Source organism: Salvelinus fontinalis, chromosome 9, assembly GCF_029448725.1.
Source record: "Salvelinus fontinalis isolate EN_2023a chromosome 9, ASM2944872v1, whole genome shotgun sequence".
Classification (NCBI taxonomy): Eukaryota; Metazoa; Chordata; class Actinopteri; order Salmoniformes; family Salmonidae; genus Salvelinus; species Salvelinus fontinalis.
Genome location: NC_074673.1, coordinates 50,597,535 through 50,617,773, shown reverse-complemented (window position 1 = coordinate 50,617,773; position 20,239 = coordinate 50,597,535). Strand labels below are relative to the sequence as shown.

At 41.7% G+C, this 20,239-nt stretch overlaps 2 protein-coding genes across 4 annotated transcripts; both read right to left on the bottom strand.

Annotated features, from left to right (window-relative positions):
* Window positions 1-2,771: 2,771 nt before the first annotated feature.
* LOC129862797 (apoptosis-enhancing nuclease-like) lies at window positions 2,772-5,655 on the bottom strand. 3 transcript variants are annotated; one of them, XM_055934774.1, is made up of 4 exons: window positions 5,559-5,655; window positions 4,454-5,200; window positions 3,979-4,179; window positions 2,772-3,788 (listed from the first exon to the last, which is right to left on the bottom strand). In XM_055934774.1, exons 2-4 carry the CDS (start codon window positions 5,186-5,188, stop codon window positions 3,588-3,590), a joined length of 1,137 nt encoding a protein of 378 aa, XP_055790749.1. In that variant the 5' UTR covers window positions 5,189-5,200; window positions 5,559-5,655; the 3' UTR covers window positions 2,772-3,587. The 3 variants fall into 3 exon arrangements, with proteins under 3 accessions (XP_055790749.1, XP_055790751.1, XP_055790752.1); XM_055934776.1 differs by having other exon boundaries at window positions 4,454-5,211; window positions 5,559-5,616; XM_055934777.1 differs by having other exon boundaries at window positions 5,534-5,599.
* Window positions 5,656-6,827: 1,172 nt separating this feature from the next.
* On the bottom strand, window positions 6,828-20,185 carry LOC129862796 (protein disulfide-isomerase A3-like). Its single transcript, XM_055934773.1, has 13 exons — window positions 19,891-20,185; window positions 18,729-18,807; window positions 18,420-18,537; window positions 18,189-18,296; window positions 17,937-18,066; window positions 16,846-16,962; window positions 16,426-16,551; window positions 11,200-11,382; window positions 8,170-8,278; window positions 7,795-7,923; window positions 7,622-7,701; window positions 7,434-7,491; window positions 6,828-7,293 (listed from the first exon to the last, which is right to left on the bottom strand). Exons 1-13 carry the CDS (start codon window positions 20,022-20,024, stop codon window positions 7,189-7,191), a joined length of 1,476 nt encoding a protein of 491 aa, XP_055790748.1. The 5' UTR covers window positions 20,025-20,185; the 3' UTR covers window positions 6,828-7,188.
* Window positions 20,186-20,239: the final 54 nt, after the last annotated feature.

Sequence of the window (20,239 nt, the reverse complement as noted above, 5' to 3'; positions counted from 1 at the left end):
ACCGATTGTGGACGTTTTTTTTTTTTTTTACACCTTTATTTAACTAGTTCACTTCTTATGGCTGGGATCCCGTTAACGGGGTCGATATGATAACAGCCAGTAAAAGTGCAGGGCGCCAAATTCAAAACAACAGAAATCTCATAATTAAAATTCCTCAGACATACAAGTATTTTACACCATTTTAAAGATAAACTTGTTAATCCCACCAGTGTCGGATTTCAAAAAGGCTTTACAACGAAAGCACAACATATCATTATGTTAGGTCAGCACCTATTCACAAAAACACAGCCATTTTTTCAGCCAAAGAAAGGAGTCACAAAAAGCATCATTAGAGATCAAATTAATCACTAACCTTCGATGATCTTCATCAGATGACACTCATAGGACTTCATGTTACGCAATACATGTATGTTTTGTTCGATAAAGTTCATATTTATATCCAAAAATCTGTTTACATTGGCGCGTTATGTTCAGTAATGTTTTGCTTCCAAAACATCCTGTGATTTTGCAGACAGCCACATCAATGTATAGAAATACTCATAATAAACATTGATAAAAGATTATACATGGAACTTTAGCTAAATCTCTCCTTAATGCAACCGTTGTCAGCTTTCAAAAAAACTTTACGGTAAAAGCACACCATGCTATAATCTGAGTACAGAGCCCAAAACAACCATAAAGATTTCCGCCATGTTGTGGAGTCAACAGATGTCAGAATAGCATTATAAATATTCACTTACCTTTGATGATCTTCATCAGAATGCACTCCCAGGAATCCCAGTTCCACAATAAATGTTTGATTTGTTCCATAAAGTCCATAATTTATGTCCAAATACCCCGTTTTTGTTTGCGCGTTCAGTACACAATCCAAACTCACGACGCGCGGGCAGGTCCAGGCAAAAGTTCAGACGAAAAGTCATATTACAGTTCGTAGAAACATGTCAAACGAAGTATAGAATCAATCTTTAGGATGTTTTTAACATAAATCTTCAATAATGTTCCAACCGGAGAACTCCTTTGTATTCAGAAATGCAATGGAATGCAAGTTAACTCTCTCACGTGAACGTGCATGGTCAGCTAATGGCACTCTGCCAGACCACTGACTCAAAGAGCCCTCATTCCCCCCTCCTTCACAGTAGAAGCATCAAACAAGGTTCTAAAGACTGTTGATATCTAGTGGAAGCCTTAGGAAGTGCAATATGACCAATATCCCACTGTATATTCGATAGGCAAAGAGTTGTAACCTACAAACCTCAGATTTCCCACTTCCCGGTTGGATTTTTTCAGATTTTTGCCTGCCATATGAGTTGTTATACTCAGACATCATTCAAACAGTTTAAAAACTTCAGAGTGTTTTCTATCCAAATCTACTAATAATATGCATATATTAGCAACTGGGCATGAGTAGCAGGCAGTTTACTCTGGGCACCTTATTCATCCAAGCTACTCAATACTGCCCCCAGCCATAAGAAGTTTAAAAAAGCACTGTCGTTGCATGAATGTACCTAACCATAAACATCAATGCCTTTCTTTAAAATCAATACACAAGTATATATATTTTAAACCTGCATATTTAGTTAATATTGCCTGCTAACATGAATTTCTTTTAACTAGGGATATTGTGACACCTCTCTTGCGTTCCGTGCAATCAGTCAAAGTATATGCAGCAGTTCGGGCCGCCTGGCTTGTTGCGAACTGTGTGAAAACCATTTATTCCTAACAAATACCTAAATTAATTTTCCAGATTTGTACATAATTATGACATAACATTGAAGATTGTACAATGTAACAGCAATATGTAGACTTTGGGATGCCACCCGTTAGATAAAATACGGTTCCGTATTTCACTGAAAGAATAAACATTTTGTTTTCGAAATTAGTTTCCGAATTTGACCATATTAATGACCCAAGGCTCGTATTTCTGTGTGTTATATTATAATTAAGTCTATGATTTGATATTTGATAGAGCAGTCTGAGCGGTGGTAGGCAGCAGCAGGCTCGTACACATTCATTCAAACAGCACTTTCGTGCGTTTGCCAGCAGCTCTTCAAGCATTGAGCTGTTCATGACTTCAAGCCTATCAACTCCCGAGATTAGGCTGATGTAACCGATGTGAAATGGCTAGCTAATAGCGTTTCAAATCGGTGACGTCACTCGCGCTAAGACCTTGAAGTAGGTGTTCCCCTTGCTCTGCAAGGGCCGCAGCTTTTGTGGAGCGATGGGCAACGATGCTTCGAGGGCGGCTGTCGTCAATGTGTTCCTGGGGCGAGGAGACGGGCAGAAGCTATACTGTTACACTGGCAATAATAAAGTGCCTATGAGAACATCCAAAAGGTATATGAAATACAAATGGTATAAAGAGAAATAGTCAACGAATCATAATTCCTATAATAACTACAACTTAAAACTTCTTAACTGGGAATATTGAAGACTCATGTTAAAAGGAACCACCAGCTTTCGTATGTTCTCATGTTCTGAGCAAGGAACTTAAACTTTTACATGGCACATATTGCACTTTTACTTTCTTCTCCAACACTTTGTTTTTGCATTATTTAAACCAAATTGAACATATTTCTTTATTTGAGGCTAAATAGATTTTATTGATGTATTATATTAAGTTAATAAGTGTTCATTCAGTATTGGTGCAATTGTCATTACAAATAAATAAAAATTGTCCGATTAATCGGTATCGGCTTTTTTTTGGGCCTCCAATAATCGGTATTGGCGTTGAAAAATCATAATCGGTCAACCTATAGTTAAGACAGTACACATTTTCGTAAATTATTTTAATCCAATATATTGACACCCAATTAGGGCACAGGCACAGCAGGGTCTTCATAGAACAGCAGCATAAAACATCAAGTTGGCAGTACGGTTCACTATTAGGTGACTGAAGGGGCAAAGGACCACTCACCAGGAGATACTGGTGTAATTTCATGCAAGAAAGCTGAAATGGTGAGTTAAAGGGATACCTCAGGATTTTGCCGCAGAGGCCCGTTATCTACTTCCAGAGATCGATGAACTAATGGTTAAAAAGTGTGTCTGTGTCCAGTATGAAGGAAGTTAAGAGGTAGTTTTGCAAACCAATCTTAACTAGTGTTATCACAAGGGCTGCTAGCAGATACCCATAGACTTCCAGCCATTGTTCTAATTATCCAAGTAGTAAAAGAAGCATGTGTTTCGTATCCAATTTACCACTTTATCTACATGTTAAGTCAAACATGCTCTACATACACAAAGACATACGGCTGCAATGCATTCAAGTAAATCCCTTGTTATTGCATTTACCCCCCTCCTTTCCCAGTTCACTCCCTTTCTTGACGCCATTCTGGACATTGAGCGACTTGATGTGTTGCCATGACCTTATCCCCCGTGGAAACTGTGGCTCCCGGCATGGATGTGTGCAACATCAGCCAATCAGGTTCATTTAATATCACCTCTTTTCCCATGAACTTCAGTTAATAGCCAGTCAGAAGAGCAGCTTGATATTGACTAAACCATACTGCCATGCTTGCCAAACTTGGATCACTTGACTTAGAACCCCCTGGCCTACCTCTACCCCGTCAACCCTCCTATACAGGCTTCTCTCAATGGCCATCATCGGTCAAGTCCTCTGGCCAGTACTGGTCCTGCATGTAGTGGTTTGAGGTAGCGGGATCTGGGAGAGTGCCTGTGTCTCGGTCCGTCATTCTCTCTCGCATGTCCTGTTCCCACTCCCCCTCCACGAGTTTATACAGGTCCAAGGAAGCCAGAGCATCCTCCACTGAACTGTGGCCCCTCCTTCCAACCTGTCAGGGACAAGACAAAGACCACTTGACATCAGACTCAAAATGACAAACGTTAACGCCAATGACCAACCCAACACTATTAAGATACCCATCGATCTATTCAGATCCCTAACCTCAGACGCGTTCAAAAACATGGTCACCAAACACACCTAGCCATCTCTGGTTAGAGATGACAGAGAGGAGCGCTCACCTGTATTTTCCTGTTTAGGAGGCTGTTGGCCAGGATCTTGAGTGAGACGCAGCGCTTTGTGGGGAAGCCAGCCAGTCGCCTGAGCAGACGCATACCACTTGTGTCCCTGATCATGTGACCTGGGTGGTTGAAATCCAAGGCCTGGAAGTCGTTGTATAGAGCGTGGCCGATCACCACTTTCCCATCCAGTATTCCTAGTATCTGGACCAGGAAAGCAGACATAGTATTGGTGGCCATTATCAACAGGAACACACATACAAGACAAATAGGAATAATCAAAGTATTAAATAAATCATAAACAGCTTCAATTGCACATCTACTTTCCTTTGTGACCCTGGCTAGGTCCAGTTGGGTATTTTTAGCATATAGACTACTGTAATCTTTGGTCCAGAAGTCACAAAGGAAATAATACTATTAAAAAGGCCAAAGAGTAGCAGACAATCGTGTGATGAATAGGGGCTAGTTCTCTTCTTACCTCTGTCCTAGCCTTGGGGAAGGGCAGAGCGTTCTGTAAATGGTGCCTCTGGATGCCACTCCAACGGGTCCTGTAGTCGGTCACAGCCTGGCACGGACGGATGTACTTATCGTACAGAACATTGCCATGGTAATCTATCAAGCTGCAGCGTGCCAATTCACTAGTGCGCCCGGCCAGCCCTGTACCAACCATCTCGCAGTCCATTGCCACCACCGTGGTCGGAGACATGGTGAGGCAGGGAGAACTGCGTCCGCTAGCAGAAGGGCTGGCCTCAGACGAGAATCCACTGTCCACCTCCCATAGTTCACTCAGAGCGGCCCCAAGCAGCTTTTTGCCTTCTGAAGTCTGCTGGTTGGCTACACGGTTGTCCCCAGAAGCAGCTATCGGTAAACCCTCTACTGTAGGAGGCAATGGCAGTCCAAATTTAGCAACATGAGTCCATGAGTCTGTGGTTATTAGAGCGCTATCAACTTCTAGACACGTGTGTCTCGCAGTTAATTTTATATTTTTTACTCTTTGGATAGTGTCCGGCGTTTTATTGTTTTCCTCTATCCTTTTTCTCTTACTGGAGATGTTATTCTTCTTTTGGTGCTTCTTCCGTGCTCTGGCGTTCTCCACTGCACTGAGGAACATGGCTTTCCGGGATAAATATCTGTACTTGTTGATAAGTCCCCAATAATTGCGATGGGTTTTACTTCCAATTGAAGTCCATGCTTCAGACATCGCTCTTTCCATGTAGTATCACATCTGCAACACACCTTTTATTTATTTCATTGGCAAAAACGAAGGAAAAGACTATATGAGTTTAGTTGTCACAATAGCTATATAAGTTTAGTTATGTCACAATAGCTATAACTAGCTACCTCAATTGAGAAAACAAATTAGTGACTAAAGAGTAGAAATGATGCCAAAGACAATGTGTCTAAATGTCACATCTGTCCGTGTTCCGGACCGCGTGTTAACAACGTGGCAAAATCAAATGAAATCAAAATGTCGAAAAATAACATATTAAGATAATTGCTTAGCTCTATGACATTGACTAACCAAAATATTATGCTACCGAATTATTACATAAATTACCTAAAGCATAGATAGCATACAGTACCTCTGCTGACACGTCCACCCGTCCCGAACACTCGACTGAACAAGCCCAGGCAAGTTTTACTTACTTGGCACTGATTGGCTCGTACGCAAGTAAGCCCCGCCTCTGGCATTCGTTCTCAACTTGATTGGACCATAGTTAAACCAATCCTACCAATCAGAGAAAAATACCAACTCGTGGCCTGATGTGTCATTTCACAAAATAACTTCCAGGTTAACAAAATGTGCTGAAAAATCCCAAAAGATGTTGCCCTCTACTGGAGAGGAAGATCAGTTAATTCCAACATTCAAGTCTGATTCAAACAGATTGGAACTCAGAGACATAGCAGCAGGAAGTAGGGGTACTGAGGGTGCGGCAACACCCCCCCCCCGAAAATAGAAAATAAATTAAACACACTATATATATATATATATATTTATATTTTAGGGCAAAAATATTGTTTCACAATAGTGCACTGGGCCTTTACAAGTCCTGTATTTTTATTTACCAGGCAAGTCAGTTAAGATAAAATTCTTATTTACAATGACGGCCTCGTTTGCGCGAGTTGGTTAACTGCCTTGTTCTGGTACAGAACGACAGATTTTTACCTTGTCAGCTCGGGGATTCAATTTAGCAACCTTTTGGTTATTGGCCCAACGCTTGAACCTCTAGGCTACCTGCCACCACAAACTGTATTAGCAGTTCGATATAGCTGTCTGTAGCCAGACCTTTGCCACCTAGGAAATGTGACAGGACCTTCTCAAATAGTACTCAAGTACCCCTGCTCTTAACCATTCAGGTGCTCAATCTATGAATCAGTGGTCACAGCAGAATTTCATACCTCTGCTCAAAGATCAATGACATTACACAGCAACATCTGCAAAGCACAAACTGTTTTCACAAGAGGAAAATAAACCATTACACTTGACTTTGTTACAAAAGACAGTGCACACTGGTGTCTCTGGAAATGGCCTCCCACAATCAAGGCCAGTTTCCTGAAAACAGAATAAGCCTATTCCTGGACTTAAACACCCTTTCAATAGAGTATCTCCATGGAACATGCTTTTAGGTCAAGGAGTAAGCTATAAAAACACTCCCATTAAAAGTGCAACATTCTATAGAATGGTCCCCTGTGGTCTTGAAGAATATGTTTTCGATCCTAATTACCATATAATTCCTTGAGGAATTATATATGTTTTCTATCCTACTACTTGGGTCATACACAGCTTGATAATGTTCTATACACCTGACTGAAAAGATACATTTCTCCCAAAATTCAAATAAAAACATGCCTTTTTGTTTTGTGGGCCTTTTATTCCCAATCCTTCCAAAATGTACAAAAACATGGTTCAAAATAAAATAACCATAACCACCCCGCTTTCAGAAAAAAACTAAACAATTGATGACTGGAAATTGGTATCAAACCAAAGTGCATCAGAGGTACAGACCAGGTGAAATAATCTCAATTTCAAAACTGTCCATCTTTCCATACATTTAAAAATCAGGCAGGCCCTGGCCACCACCACCTTCCAGTGTTCCCAGAGCAGCAGGACCCAAGGGAGGGTTCAGAGCATTCTGTAGTTCACTAAAGATTGGAATATAATTGAGTTCTGTCAGTGTTTCCCGCCTCGGAATGTTGGCTCCAGTTGAGCTTCTATAGCTCGGTCTGCTTATTCTTGGACTGCTCTTCTTGAGCCACCAGAGGGTTGGTGGCCTCCTTCTTCAGGTAGGAGATAAAGTCGCTGACCTCGCGAGCACCCTGAAAAAAAAAAACATCAAGCCAGGTAAGCTGCTGCATCAACATGAGAAAATGAGGTCTAAGCGGGAGTACCCTTTGAGTCTTACATGAGCCAGATACTTTAACCCAAGCCGTATATGTTATGTATAATCGGGACGAACCTCATATTTCTTTGGGCTCATTTTCTGTCCAGCTGGAGCAAAGAAGATGGTGGGGAATCTGAAACAGTGGTGGGGGGGGGGGAAACATGAAGATCAGGGTGTAACAGACAGGACTTGTTTGACTTGTAGGTCCTGTGTGTGTGTCAAGCACTTTCCAAATAGTTCTGACTTGAAGACTTATCACTCACCCCCTGACTTCGTATTGAGATGGCACGTCATTGGCTGTGGCGTCCATCTTTGCGATGACAATGTTGGGATCACTGGACAGCTGTGAGGTAGGGGAGGGAAAGGGTTAGTCTCACGTGCCAATGTAGAATGGCCATGACATAGTAAAGAAGATTTAAAATTAAGTAGCCCTTACCTTCTCTCCCAGCTCTTTCCACTTGGGCTCCAGGCTCTTGCAATGGCCGCACCACGGGGCGTAGAACTCAATCAGCACGTCCTTTTCCTCGTTGTTCACAATGGCGTCAAAGTTCTCAGCCACCACAGTCTGGAGAACAGAGGAAAAATAAAATAGGCCTTGGTGAGAATGGTTTACACAGACAAACCTTGAGAAAACCCATGCTTTTTTTAAATGGCGTAAACTCGGGGAATCTCTCAGACAGCACAACATAAACCTAGGCCCTCCCACAACACACTGCTCTCACTGGAAATCATTTGAGTTGCTGTGTTTTTCCCCCTGGTTTGGGAGCACCCTTAAAACCACTTGCAATTTCAGTCTCAAGTGCTGACTCACCTTGACGGGGCCGTCATTGTTCTCAGGGATGGGCTCAGACTTGAGGTACCGCTTCAGCTTGCCGTCAAAGTAGTCCTGCAGGAAACGCTCCAGGGCCTTGCCGTCACGTCTGTGGAAGACCAAGACATTGGACTGAATGAGTAGGGAATAACACGTGGGGAAATAAAACCCAGACACATGACGTTTCTACTTCTACAGAGGTCATCAAGACCCATTAGTGCTTCTATATTGGGTGGAAAGTGTACATGATATCCTTTGCCGCAGAGTTTAAATGTCACAAATTTGGCTCCAAAAGCCCCAAGTGCTTTTTAACATTCTTCAAGGGACGCTTGAAATGTTCATGGAATTCAATGGCAGGTTGTACTCACTGTTACGTGAAGGTGATGAGTGCATGTGAATTCCCTAGGTAAATTACAGGTAGCACTTTTATGATCAATAAACTCATAACTACTAAATCATTAACCAGTTTGTCACCGTAGAGCTGGAACGATACACCCACATTGTCTTCCTCTTACCAAAGCATTTTGGCTTACATTGGTCATTTTGATACACAACATTCCTGTAGATTGTTCCAGAACCATTATTTGGTCAACAGTAATAGCCTATGCATTATGTTGATTCCTGCTATGAAAGCATCTACCTGTCCCTGTCGGCTGCCGACGCTCACTCCCTCTCCCCACTGTGCGCAAAGACACATTTTGAGAACCACAAATATACAGTGCCTTCCGAAAGTATTCACACCCCTGGACTTATTCCACATTTTGGTGTGTTAAAGTGGAATTAAAATGGATTTAGTCATTTGTCAACAATCAACACAAAATACTCATGTCAAAGTGGAAGAAAAATTCAAATGGTTGTAAAAACAAAATTATGAATATTTATTTAATTAATTTTAACCCCCCGAATCAATGCATGTTAGAATCATCTTTGGCCGTGATTACAGCAGTAAGTCTTTCTGAGGTAAGTCTCTAAGAGCTTTCCACACCTGGATTGTGCAACATTTGCCCATTATTCTTTTCAAAATTCTTCAAGCCCTGTCAAATTGGTTGTTGATCATTGCTAGACAACCATTTTTCAGGTCTTGCCATAGATTTTGACTTAAATCTGCTTGAAAATCTAACTCAGCCACTCAGGAACATTCATGGTCCTCTTGGTAAGCAATTCCAGTGTAGATTTGGCCTTGTGTTTTAGGTGATTATCCTGGTGAAAGGTGAATTAATCTCCCGGTGTCTGGTGGAAAGCAGACCGAACCAGGTTTTCCTCTAGGAATTTTACCTGTGCCCAGTTCCATTTAGTTTATTTTTTTATCCTGAAAAACTCTCCAGTCCGTAACGATTACAAGCACACCAACATGATGCAGCCACCACTATGCTGGGAAATATGGAGAGGTACTCAGTAATGTGCTGTAGCAGATGTTCCCTAAACATAACACTGTATTCAGGACAAAAAGTAAATTGTTTGCCACATTTTTGCAGTATTACTTTAGTGCCTTATTCTGTAAAGGCTTCCTTCTTTTCGTTCTGTCATTTAGGTTAGTATTGTGGAGTAACTACAATGTGTATCCATCCTCAGTTCTCCCATCACAGCCATTAAACTCTGTAACTAACTAAAGTCACCATTAGCCTCATGGTGAAATCCCTGAATGAAATCCTTCCGCAACTTAGGAAGGACACCTGTATCTTTGTAGTGACTGGGTGGGTGTATTGATACACCATCCAAAGTGTAATTATTAACTTTACCATGCTCAAAGGGATATTTAATGTCTGCTTTTCTTATTTTTACCCATCTACCAATAGGTCCATTTCTTTACGAGGCATTGGAAAGCCTCCCAGGTCTTTGTGGTTGAAATTCACTGGTCGACTGAGGGACCTTACAGATGTGTGTAGGGGTACAGAGATGAGGTAGTCATTCAAAAATCACGTTAAACACTATTATTGCACACAGAATGAGTTCATTCAACTTAGGTGACTCAAGGAAATGTTTAGTCCTGAACTTATTCAGACTTGCCATAAAGGGGTTGAATACTTATTGACATTTCAGGTTATGTATTTTTTTTAATTAAAATTTAGAGAAGCATAATTCCACTTTGTGGGGTATTGTGTGTAGGCAAGTGACAAAATCCCAATTTAATCCATTTTAAATTCAGGCTGCACCAACAAAACGTGGAAAAAGTCAAGGGGGCGTGAATACTTTGAAGGCATTGTATGACCGTTGCTCAAAATGCTATTGCAGGAAAAAGACTGAAAAACTACTGTCGTTCTAGTTACAGTGAGGAGTGTAACAGCTTTCCTGAGAGTACATCACACATGCCTCACCTCATAATTCTGATTTCATGGCGCCACTTTACAACCGGAGTAGGCTGTAGTGTGGTATGGTTTTGATGTGCCGCGGAGCACACCGTACGCAGTGAATAGCCCTGCATCAAGTAGGCAAGAACTAGCGCTGGACAATTTTTGTAGGACATTAGCCAACATTTACTGATAGAGTCATAAATTTAGCAACAATACCATATTTTAGATTTAGCAATCTAGCTAAGTGTTTTGAGTTCCCACTTCCTCAGGTGGTCAATAATACGTCCTTTAGGCCAATGTGCACAAAGACGTCAGCAAATTCTCTGAGGAGCGAAAAATAAATCTGACAATTCTGGATCCTATTTTGACAGGTTGCACATAAAAATATCAATGATGCATGTCCTAGATGAAAGAGTTTACTTTTTTTTTTAAAATCCTAGACCACCATCTCAGTTGTCTTGACACTGGGAAGAAAATAAAAAAAATCTAGAGCCCTGCCGCTTGTAATGTAAAGCAACTGTCTGTTAAATGTTTTTATGGTATTTGTTGTTATCGAGCAAAAGTTACATTTATCACGATATAACTTTGTCCATATCTCCCAGCTCTAGCCCCCCCCCCCCAAAAAAAAGAATCGCAATTTATCACATTTGTGTCTATATCGCCCAGTTCTACGTCATCCTAACCTAAGGGATACCATGTCCGAAGTGCCATTTTGAGTTGCATGGTGAGTGACACTTACGAGAATTCCTCGGCCATGACGTATTTGTCTCCCTTTGCAGTGCGGATGCCGACCACGGGCAGCTCTCCGGAGCTGGCGTCCAGGCCCATCTCAGAGATGTCGTGGCTGAAGCTGTTCTTGCTGGCCACGGCAAAGTTCAGCGTTTTCCCCTGGTCCAGGAAGCTCTTGGCCACCTTCATTACCCTATAGACAGCGAGAGAGAGGGAGTTGGGTTCATACTGTTAACTCGAAATGACACAACGACAAAGTTCCAGTTTAACAAAGTTTACTATACTATATGAACACACTCCAAGTAGCCATCACACTCGAGGCTAGGTCCAACAACCACTAGACTTCCTGCGCATGCGCACTCTTGACTGAGTGATAGCCCCGTAATAACAGAAATATAGGGATACTTAAAACATGAACTTAACAATCTCCCCCTTTTCTTTAAAGACAAATAAAACATCAACAACATAATTAAATGTCCAAGTATTATTCAAGATCCCCATTACAAATGGGTTGTGTGACAGTTTATTTGTATTACTCAAGCTGCCACTTTCCATTACTGAGAGCCTGTAGGAGCACAAGACTGGATGCTCCTTTTTTAGTCAGACAGTCAGCAAGCTGTTCCTTTGTGGTCGACCACAGAATCCGCTGGATTCTCTGTGCTTGAATAAGTTCCTTGATGCTGCTAATCAAGACGAAGTCTTTTCTCTGTGACAGACTTGGTTGACTTCACAGCATCAACTAATGAGTAGTTGTCAGTGACACAAACTACAGGTAGAATGTGCCGTTTTGTCTCACCAGTGGTAAGCTCTGAGAACAGAGTTGCAAGAAAGATCGCATTGTCAATTCCATCCGCAAGAGCAAGTGTTTCTCCAGCAAGTGTGCTTCGGACAACCCTTCTGATCCTTTTTGACTGCCAACAGATAGGTGAGAATCTTCCTCCTTCACCCATTAACACGATTAGATGTCCACCTTGTGTGCCTCCATCTGTAAGGTTCCCTAGCGAAGCATCACTGAAGACAACTAGTTTCAAAGAGTCATCTTTTCCAACATGCTGAAACTTTAAAGTCACTTGTGATTTCAGTTTACGAACAACTTTGTTTGCCTCATGAATGGTTTGTACAGTGGCGTGTTTTGTGTTAGATGCCAAGTTGCAAACATCACATCAGGTCTACTCTGTCTAGCAACCCATAGAATTTGACCTATCTTCGACCTCAATTGATCAGCTTCAATTCCACATAGAGGGGAATTCCTTTGTACGGCTCTTGAAGAATCCATGTGGATGGGTTGAAGATTCTTGATATAGCTCTCCTGTTGCATCAGTATTGTTCCATCAACTGTAATAAACTCTATGCCAACATAACAAAAATGATCATGCTCTTCACGGCCGACCTGGAAAACAGCTTTGAGGTTTGGAATCACAGTTGTAGCAAAGGTCTGTGAGCCACCCCAGATGAAGTCATCAACATGACAGGCAAGTACTCCAGTCACATTGCAGTCTTGATCAAGCCAATAGAAGACTGCAGGGTCCACTTGTGACATTTTTCCACCTGTATTCAGCATTGTTGCCTTGACTTTGTTGTACCAGTAGAGTGATGCATCTGCCAGTCCATACACACACTTTTTTAGTTTCCACAGTGTTCCTTCACTTTTAGCTTCGGGCGGAGGTCGGATGTGAATGTCCCTTGACAGCTCTGTTCCCTGCAAAAATGCAGATTTGATGTCTATGGAATTAAGTTTCCATTTTTTCTGGCAGATCACTGACATCAGCAATCTGAGTGACTCTGAGGCGCATGTCGGTGAGTCTTTTGGGAGTTCTTTAGCAGCCAGCTCCTCAAAACCTCTAGCCACTAGACGTGCTTTGGGCACTATTCCAGTTAAGGATTCTTTAAGGGTACACACCCACCTTGTTGAGACACATTTTTGACCAATGTCTTTGACTTCCTCAAACACTCCATTTTTCCTCCAATTACTGAGCTCATCTAGCTTAGCTGAGTCAAATGACACGTCCTTTGTTTCAAGTACATCATCATTTTGAATGTCATTCTGTTTTTCTCGATTTTCCATTGATTCAATTCTGAGATTATCTACAAGTGACAGGTCAGCTGACCCTGTTGTACCAGAAAGTGTAGCTGGTTCAGAGTACTGCAAGTTGTACCAGTTCTGGTGTTTTCCTTTGGCTTTTCCTGCTCTTCCAATGACGGTTGCTGTGTGTGGAATACCACTTTCTCTGTCCATGTATTTAACAGTTTGTCCAGTTCAGATTGGAACAACCATGTTCTCTTAACACATGTGGCTGTTGTTGAATGTTTTCATCATTTGAACCCTCAACAGTATTACCTGTGGCATGGTTGAAGGTCTCTGCTCCATTTCCTGTGTCAGTTTCAGTGTCCATATCATTGGATGTGACATCTGGTAGGTTTGTGTCTGTTACTGTGTCCTTTTTGTCATTTTCATTAGGAGACTGATTCTCAGCAACAGCCCCTCTATCTTGTTGATCATTTACTTTCCGCAATCTTGAGTGATGCACCCTGACAAAGATGCCTCCGTGTCTCACAAATATCACCACACCATCTTGGCCAATGACTACTCCCGGTCCTTTCCACTCTTGACAGTCAACTCGTTTGTAGTACACTCTGTTTCCAGTCTCGTACTTCTCATCGGTGGGTCGAAGCTATTTTCCGCAGAGCCCTGCGAATTCTTTGAGCACTCTGCTTCAGTGAATGCTTTTCTCGCTGCATGTAGTGCTGAAAGGTGCTGTCCCACCCATGCACTCACACTGGTCCCTTCTAGTGCTGGTGGCTTGTCAACCAGTACTGAGGGAAGATTAGGGTTCTGCCCGAACACTAGTTGATATGGGCTGTAACCATGAACATTGTGCATTGAGTTTTTTGCCATCAAAGCCCAATCTAGTGCTGTGTTCCAGTTACATCCATTGTCTTGCTTCACTTTCAGCATGTTCTCTGTGAGTGTTTGATTGTGTCTCTCAAGAAGTCCATTGCTCCATGGACTGTATGCAGCAGTTGTCTTTACTTCCATGTTGAAGTTCTCTGCCATTTCTCTTATTTCATTATTATTGAATTCTCCTCCATTGGTCACTGTACAATTTCTGTGGCGGGCCATGCACACATATCCAAGAATGAATGAAGTGCTTGACGATTTCACTGGGTTTCTTTGTATTCACAATGCTTCCAGCACTAAAGCGTGTGAAGTGGTCGATTATGTGAAGGTACCACACACTTGGTCCTAACTCATGTAGATCTACAGCCACTGTTTCATTGTACACGGAAGCCAGTGGCAAACCAACAGCTGGTCTGGGCTTAGGTTTGCTGTATTTTTGACATGTCTCACAATTCTTAACTATCTGCTGTAGAATGGAAATACTCTCATCATCATTATTCCCAGAACTCCTGAGTAACTTCTGAAGTCTGTCAACTGTAGCATGTCCAAACTGTTTGTAAAGCTTTAACAATACTTTGTGTTTGTCTTTTGTGTTCATGTTCTCTGTGACTGTCAGAATCTCCATGTGCTTCGTGTCAGTCAGAATCTCATTTTTGCATGGACTCTGTGTGATGTCTTTGTCCAAAATGTTTACACAATAGTGACCTGAGGTAGTAAGTTCAAGAGTCACTGGTTGTTTAAACATCACTGCCTTGTCATTTTTTATGTCTAGTACAGCCCCTGCCTTCTTGAGTGAAGCTTTGCTTAATAGTAAGGGGATATCTGTAGGGACCACCTCTGTTTCAATGTGATACTTAGTCTGACCAATTTTTGCTGGTATCTTAACTCTTGGTAGAATGGACAATTCTCCCATCTCCAAATTTGAAAGCTCTGTTGCTTGGTGTGTCAATCATATTTTGTACTTCCTTCATGTTTAGTTCACTGACATAGCTATCAAGCCATTTTTCACCACACACTGTCAGTGTGCATGCAGTATCAATCACCACAGATCCTAAGGATTCAACTATAAAAATCTCAGTATCAGATTCATTTGAAAACAGTGTAATGTTACACTGCTCTACCTCTGTGTTTACATTTTCCTCTGTTAGTTTAACTTGTTCATTTTTGTGAGGACAGTCTTTAACCCAATGGTAAGTGCTTTGACAAATTGCACATTTCGATCTCCTTCCAAATTTGTCCAGTGGATTTGTGCCTGGAAATGGCGCCCTCTTCTGGTTGTCCTGAGAACGTGACTTGTTGGCGCCTTTTCTGTGCTGCTCGGTGTAATATGCTGCGTCACTCACTTGCATTCCATCTGTTATTGGCGCGACAGACGTCTTCACCAAATATTATTTTTAGTGCCGACTTCATAGATGCAAAAGTCAGCACAGTACAAGCAGTCAAAGCCAACTGTTTCTCCCTACCATCTAGACAAGCAGTGTCTAGCAACTTAAACGCTAGCATTGCATCTGGGAGAACCATGTCATACTTGCGCATCCTATTGTACCTCTGTTCGAAATCAATGATGTAGTCTGCCATTGCAACCGAAATATCTCTCGTAACACTGTCAAAGTTTGAATATGCCTCGTAGACACGGTCTTTCTCTTCTTTGAGAAATACAGAATCCAGTGCTGTGATCAAAGTTCCCATACCGTCATCCTTGTTCAAATCCTCAACGGATATTTCCAGTGCTGTATCTCTCGCTCTTCCCTCCAGCGATAATACCACTGCAAGTGCTTGCTTTTTCGCCTCCAGATTAGTAACGCGTATCCAGATTCCCAGTTCATTTTTCCAACTTTCGTACGACCTCTTCTCGTCGAAGCGAGGTGGCACGTTGTAGTTAGAAGCCATCTTCTGCTACCAATGTTAACTCGAAATGACACAACGACAAAGTTCCAGTTTAACAAAGTTTACTATACTATATGAACACACTCCAAGTAGCCATCACACTCGAGGCTAGGTCCAACAACCACTAGACTTCCTGCGCATGCGCACTCTTGACTGAGTGATAGCCCCGTAATAACAGAAATATAGGGATACTTAAAACATGAACTTAACACATACAACAATGCTTTAGAACATTTTGTCATGGATCCCAAAAGAGTCCACTTGTATGCAAATCTGTTGCAAATCTTCATTGAACATGCTTTACCCATCAGTGTCCAGGAAACCGGCATTCAGAGTACACAAAATGAGGTACAAGTTTAGTCTTGGGGACTGACAGCTAGAACAAAATACACTAACGCACACAAAGAAGGTTCCCTACTGGGAATAAGTGTTATTTACTAGGGACCCTACCGGTTCCTCCAGTAGTTGGAGCCTTTGGGGTTCATCTCATAGTCCACATCATAGTAGGCCACCAGCAGGTCCTTGTCCTTCATTTGGTCCTTATTGTCATCAGTCATGTGGGGGCACATTCCAAAGCTGACGGGGAGAAAAAAAAGAAAAAAATCTGTATAAGAGGTACAACTCGTTTCATTAATGTCAGCATCCAAAATGCATTGTAAAAGAGGTACAACTTGGTAAAAAAAATTCACCATCTCGACTGTGGGATTGAGCAAAAATAAAAAGGCTGCTCATCACAGAGAAATTGGTCTTAACTGGCCCATGCATCTTCCAAGAACTCATTAAATAAGCAAACAACAAAAATCCATTCAAACTGCCTATGCTTTTTACCTGCTGGCAACACGAGGGGGAACATTTTGTGGTAAAACTCACATGTTGTCCTGGATAAACTTCTTGATCATAGCGTTGGTGAACTTGTCCTCACTGAACTTGATACTGCTCTCTTCAAATTTGTTGCTGAGGCGTGCTGGACGGAACAGAATGATTCCCCTGCAATAAAACAGAACACAAGCAGTCAGATCGGGACACAACAGGTAAGGACACTCAAACATGGTTTATGAACTGATAACCAAAACGACGCCAGATTCAAAACTTTGAGTTTTTCAATATAAATTATACAAAATTCTCACAACCAATGGAATTATAGTGAATCATCAGAGCTGATTAATATATAGCAAATCATCTGGATGGTATTCAGAAATGGGAGGGGTTGAGGGAAGCTGAAGGATGAGACCAAAAACAAACAAAATAACCAATGTTGGATTCTGAGAATATGAAATATACTTATTCATGTCACTGAGGGAGAGGGGGTAAAGTATAACGTTTACATGATATCAGATAACCTATTGAAATATTGAGTGCAGGGAAGCGATCACGTGGCATTGATAAGGAGAGAGAGCCATGGATTAGTGATGGGGGGGGGGGGGGGGGGGGGGGGTCGAGATCAGGTCAGGTCATGCTAAGGGAGAAATAAAAAAGTGATTGGGCCGTACCACTCAGTGTCCTGCCTAGCAGTAAAGACAATGTTTGTACAGATGTATAAGTGGACACTCAGCCTAGGAGGAAGGGTTAAATATCAGTGCTTGTGTGAAAAGGTTTGTGTCTAATGCAGCTGTATCGATCATCTGGGAAGAATAAACTTAGTTGAGCTTTCATAGTGTCCATTGAGTTTTTTACTCTGAGAATTAGAACCTAACAATGTAAAATATAGTGTTTGTAAAACGTATATAGTATGCGTGAGCTGGAAGTAGAAGCCTAAGTGTTGTTGTTCATTAGTTTACTCCAACTAGGGGAGGGGTGGTAAAGTTAGGAAAATATAATAATCATAATAAACAAACAAATATGGGGGATTGGAAATTATACAGACAATTACATTGATAGAAGTCACAATCCATCTGCAATTTTTAAAGCTGGTCTACCCTCGAGGTAAGTGGAGAAAACACAATGTTAAGAGGAGCACTCACTCTCCCTCCACGCCATGTTTCTGGAGAAGCTCCCCAGAGTTGGTGTGCGCAAAGCGGAAGGACTCTTGGAGGGCACTGGCCGACTTAAGGAACTCTGCTTGGGCTGGGCTTCCACCGTCAGCAAAGAAACCTGGACAGGACAGACACAGGAAATACGCCATACAGTCAAATATGATTGACAACAAAAGCAAAAGTAGAAAAACTTAGTTTTGGTTATTTATGCAGAGGTCAACTTCCAAAGGCTAAACCTACCCACAACACTTGCGTCACGGTCTCCGACATACTTCGTAAAATCTGCCTCGGTCTTGAGCTCTACGGAAGATGGGCCAGCCTGCTTCTTTAGATGGCTCACAATCCCATCTGACAGAGAGAGAGACCATTGAAATACCTGGTCAAAACATACAATAGGTGGATGACAGGCAGTTATTATGCTTTTGTATCTAAGCGCATCAGGTCAAGACTCGGCATGTTAAGTCCAAATACCTGCAGTTCTGGGCCCATCGTAGGCACCGGCATCCTCTCCGTCTTTGAAGATCTTCAGTGTTGGATAACCGCTAACTCCGTACTTCTGGCACACATTGTTTTGGACCGTGCAGTCGACCTAAAGCACAATGACAGGTGGCCATTACTTAGTGAATGTGACAAAGAGCACAAACTAGGTGACTAACTCAGTTTATAAACCTTGTAGACATGGCTGTCTTTACAGGAGTATGGGGATGTCACACAACCGGTTGTAATCCAAAGGTAACATTTTAATGTACAAACGGTAGGTGCATTAAGTGACTAAAGTACCTTGGCCAATGCGACAATGCCTTTCAGACGTGTTGCTGCCACCTCAAACTCCGGAGCTAGTCGTTTACAATGGCCACACCTAAGGGACACACAAGTGAGGTAAACGGAGATCAGTAAAACAATAAAAAGCTTGACCCTTATGTTGCCGTTAATAATCCATTCAGACCTTAGTTTGAAATCTAGAGGGGTGGGCTTTAAAAGCAGGCGGAATTTGATACCACCATGATGGATTAAATGGATGGGTGTAAATTGACGTTTTAATAAATGCAGCTGCAATGTTGAGGAAAAAGGAAATCCACATTATTGCTGGAAAATACAAATCTGTGAATGAAGTTATCAAATCTTAACTATCTTGAAAAGGATAGATGGTTCTGATCAAAGATTAAGTCGTGTTCAAGTTTGACAGCATTGAACTGCCTACTAACTGTTCTGGGGACCAATCAGGAGTAGCCACCCAAACTTCAATGGCCAATCATAAGATTACAAAAGTGGTATGCCAAGCCTCAAACTTACTAATGTAAGGTGATTTTAAACCCATTTTAGTTCGCTTATAGCCTCCAAGTTAGGTTTGAGAGGTAAACAAGTTACATTTGAGTAAACTCATGATCAACCTGAAACCCTACGAAATTAAATTAAATTTTCTATTATATTAAACACTGTGGCTTGCCAGGCCACATCCAAAGTTGCCAACTTAGTTACATACTAACGTTAGCTATGCCCATTCTGAGACACCCAGCTAGCTAGTATAACATATGATATTTGATAACGAGCAACGCTATGTAGCTAGCAAAGTGCATGTTAGAAATAAGCAGAAATGGGTCACTATGGCTAGGCTGTAGACAATTTAACATTCACTTCCTAACTTGCTAGCAAATGTTGTGAGCTAACCATTAAGTAGGTAACGTTAACGTTAGAAAAGTGTTTGTTTCCTCAACTAGCTAACGTTGATACATATAGTTAACTAGTAGCTAGCTAACAGTTAGTTGACAGCCAGAAAGTCAACAATTCAATTCTATAGAGCATTAACTTTTTTTTATGTATTCCTCTTACGCGAGTAACTGGGCAGTAGAGCTAGCTAGCTAACAGTGTCTGTTCACTGGAGACAAAATTGTAACAATTTAGCCTCAGAATGTAGTTAGCTATGCGTTTCTGTAGACCTTACCATGGTGCAAAGAATTCCACTAGAATCATCCCGTGATCTCCAATTTTACTGTCGAAATCATCATCAGAGAATTCTATCACATCACTCGACCGGGCAGCCCCGGCGAGAACAATGAAGAAAAACAATTTCAACATTGCAAAACGTGCCAAAAGAGGAACAAATTAAAATGTAAAGCCGGTTTTTGGAAACCCTCCTAATGTGATAATGTGCTAGGCCCAATGTTGGAGGCACTGTTCGAAACAGAAAGAGAAAGGGCTATTAGTGGAGATGGTAAGGATGTGAATTACTGGGCTTCTAAACAAAGTGTGGCATCTCACCATTGGATTTTGAACAGCGTCATACTGTCTGA

Bases quoted from the DNA above. Each gene is read 5' to 3' on its own strand.
- LOC129862796 (XM_055934773.1), bottom strand. From the start codon at position 20,024: ATGTTGAAATTGTTTTTCTTCATTGTTCTCGCCGGGGCTGCCCGGTCG. The intron at 11,383-16,425 runs GTAGGGTCCCTA...CGCTGTCTATAG, and splicing joins TCCAACTACTGGAGGAACCG to GGTAATGAAGGTGGCCAAGA. The intron at 7,702-7,794 runs GTAAGGGCTACT...CCTACCTCACAG, and splicing joins GGAAAGAGCTGGGAGAGAAG to CTGTCCAGTGATCCCAACAT.
- LOC129862797 (XM_055934774.1), bottom strand. From the start codon at position 5,188: ATGGAAAGAGCGATGTCTGAAGCATGGACTTCAATTGGAAGTAAAACC. The intron at 4,180-4,453 runs GTAAGAAGAGAA...TTCCTGGTCCAG, and splicing joins TCCCCAAGGCTAGGACAGAG to ATACTAGGAATACTGGATGG. The intron at 3,789-3,978 runs GTGAGCGCTCCT...TGTCCCTGACAG, and splicing joins TCCTAAACAGGAAAATACAG to GTTGGAAGGAGGGGCCACAG.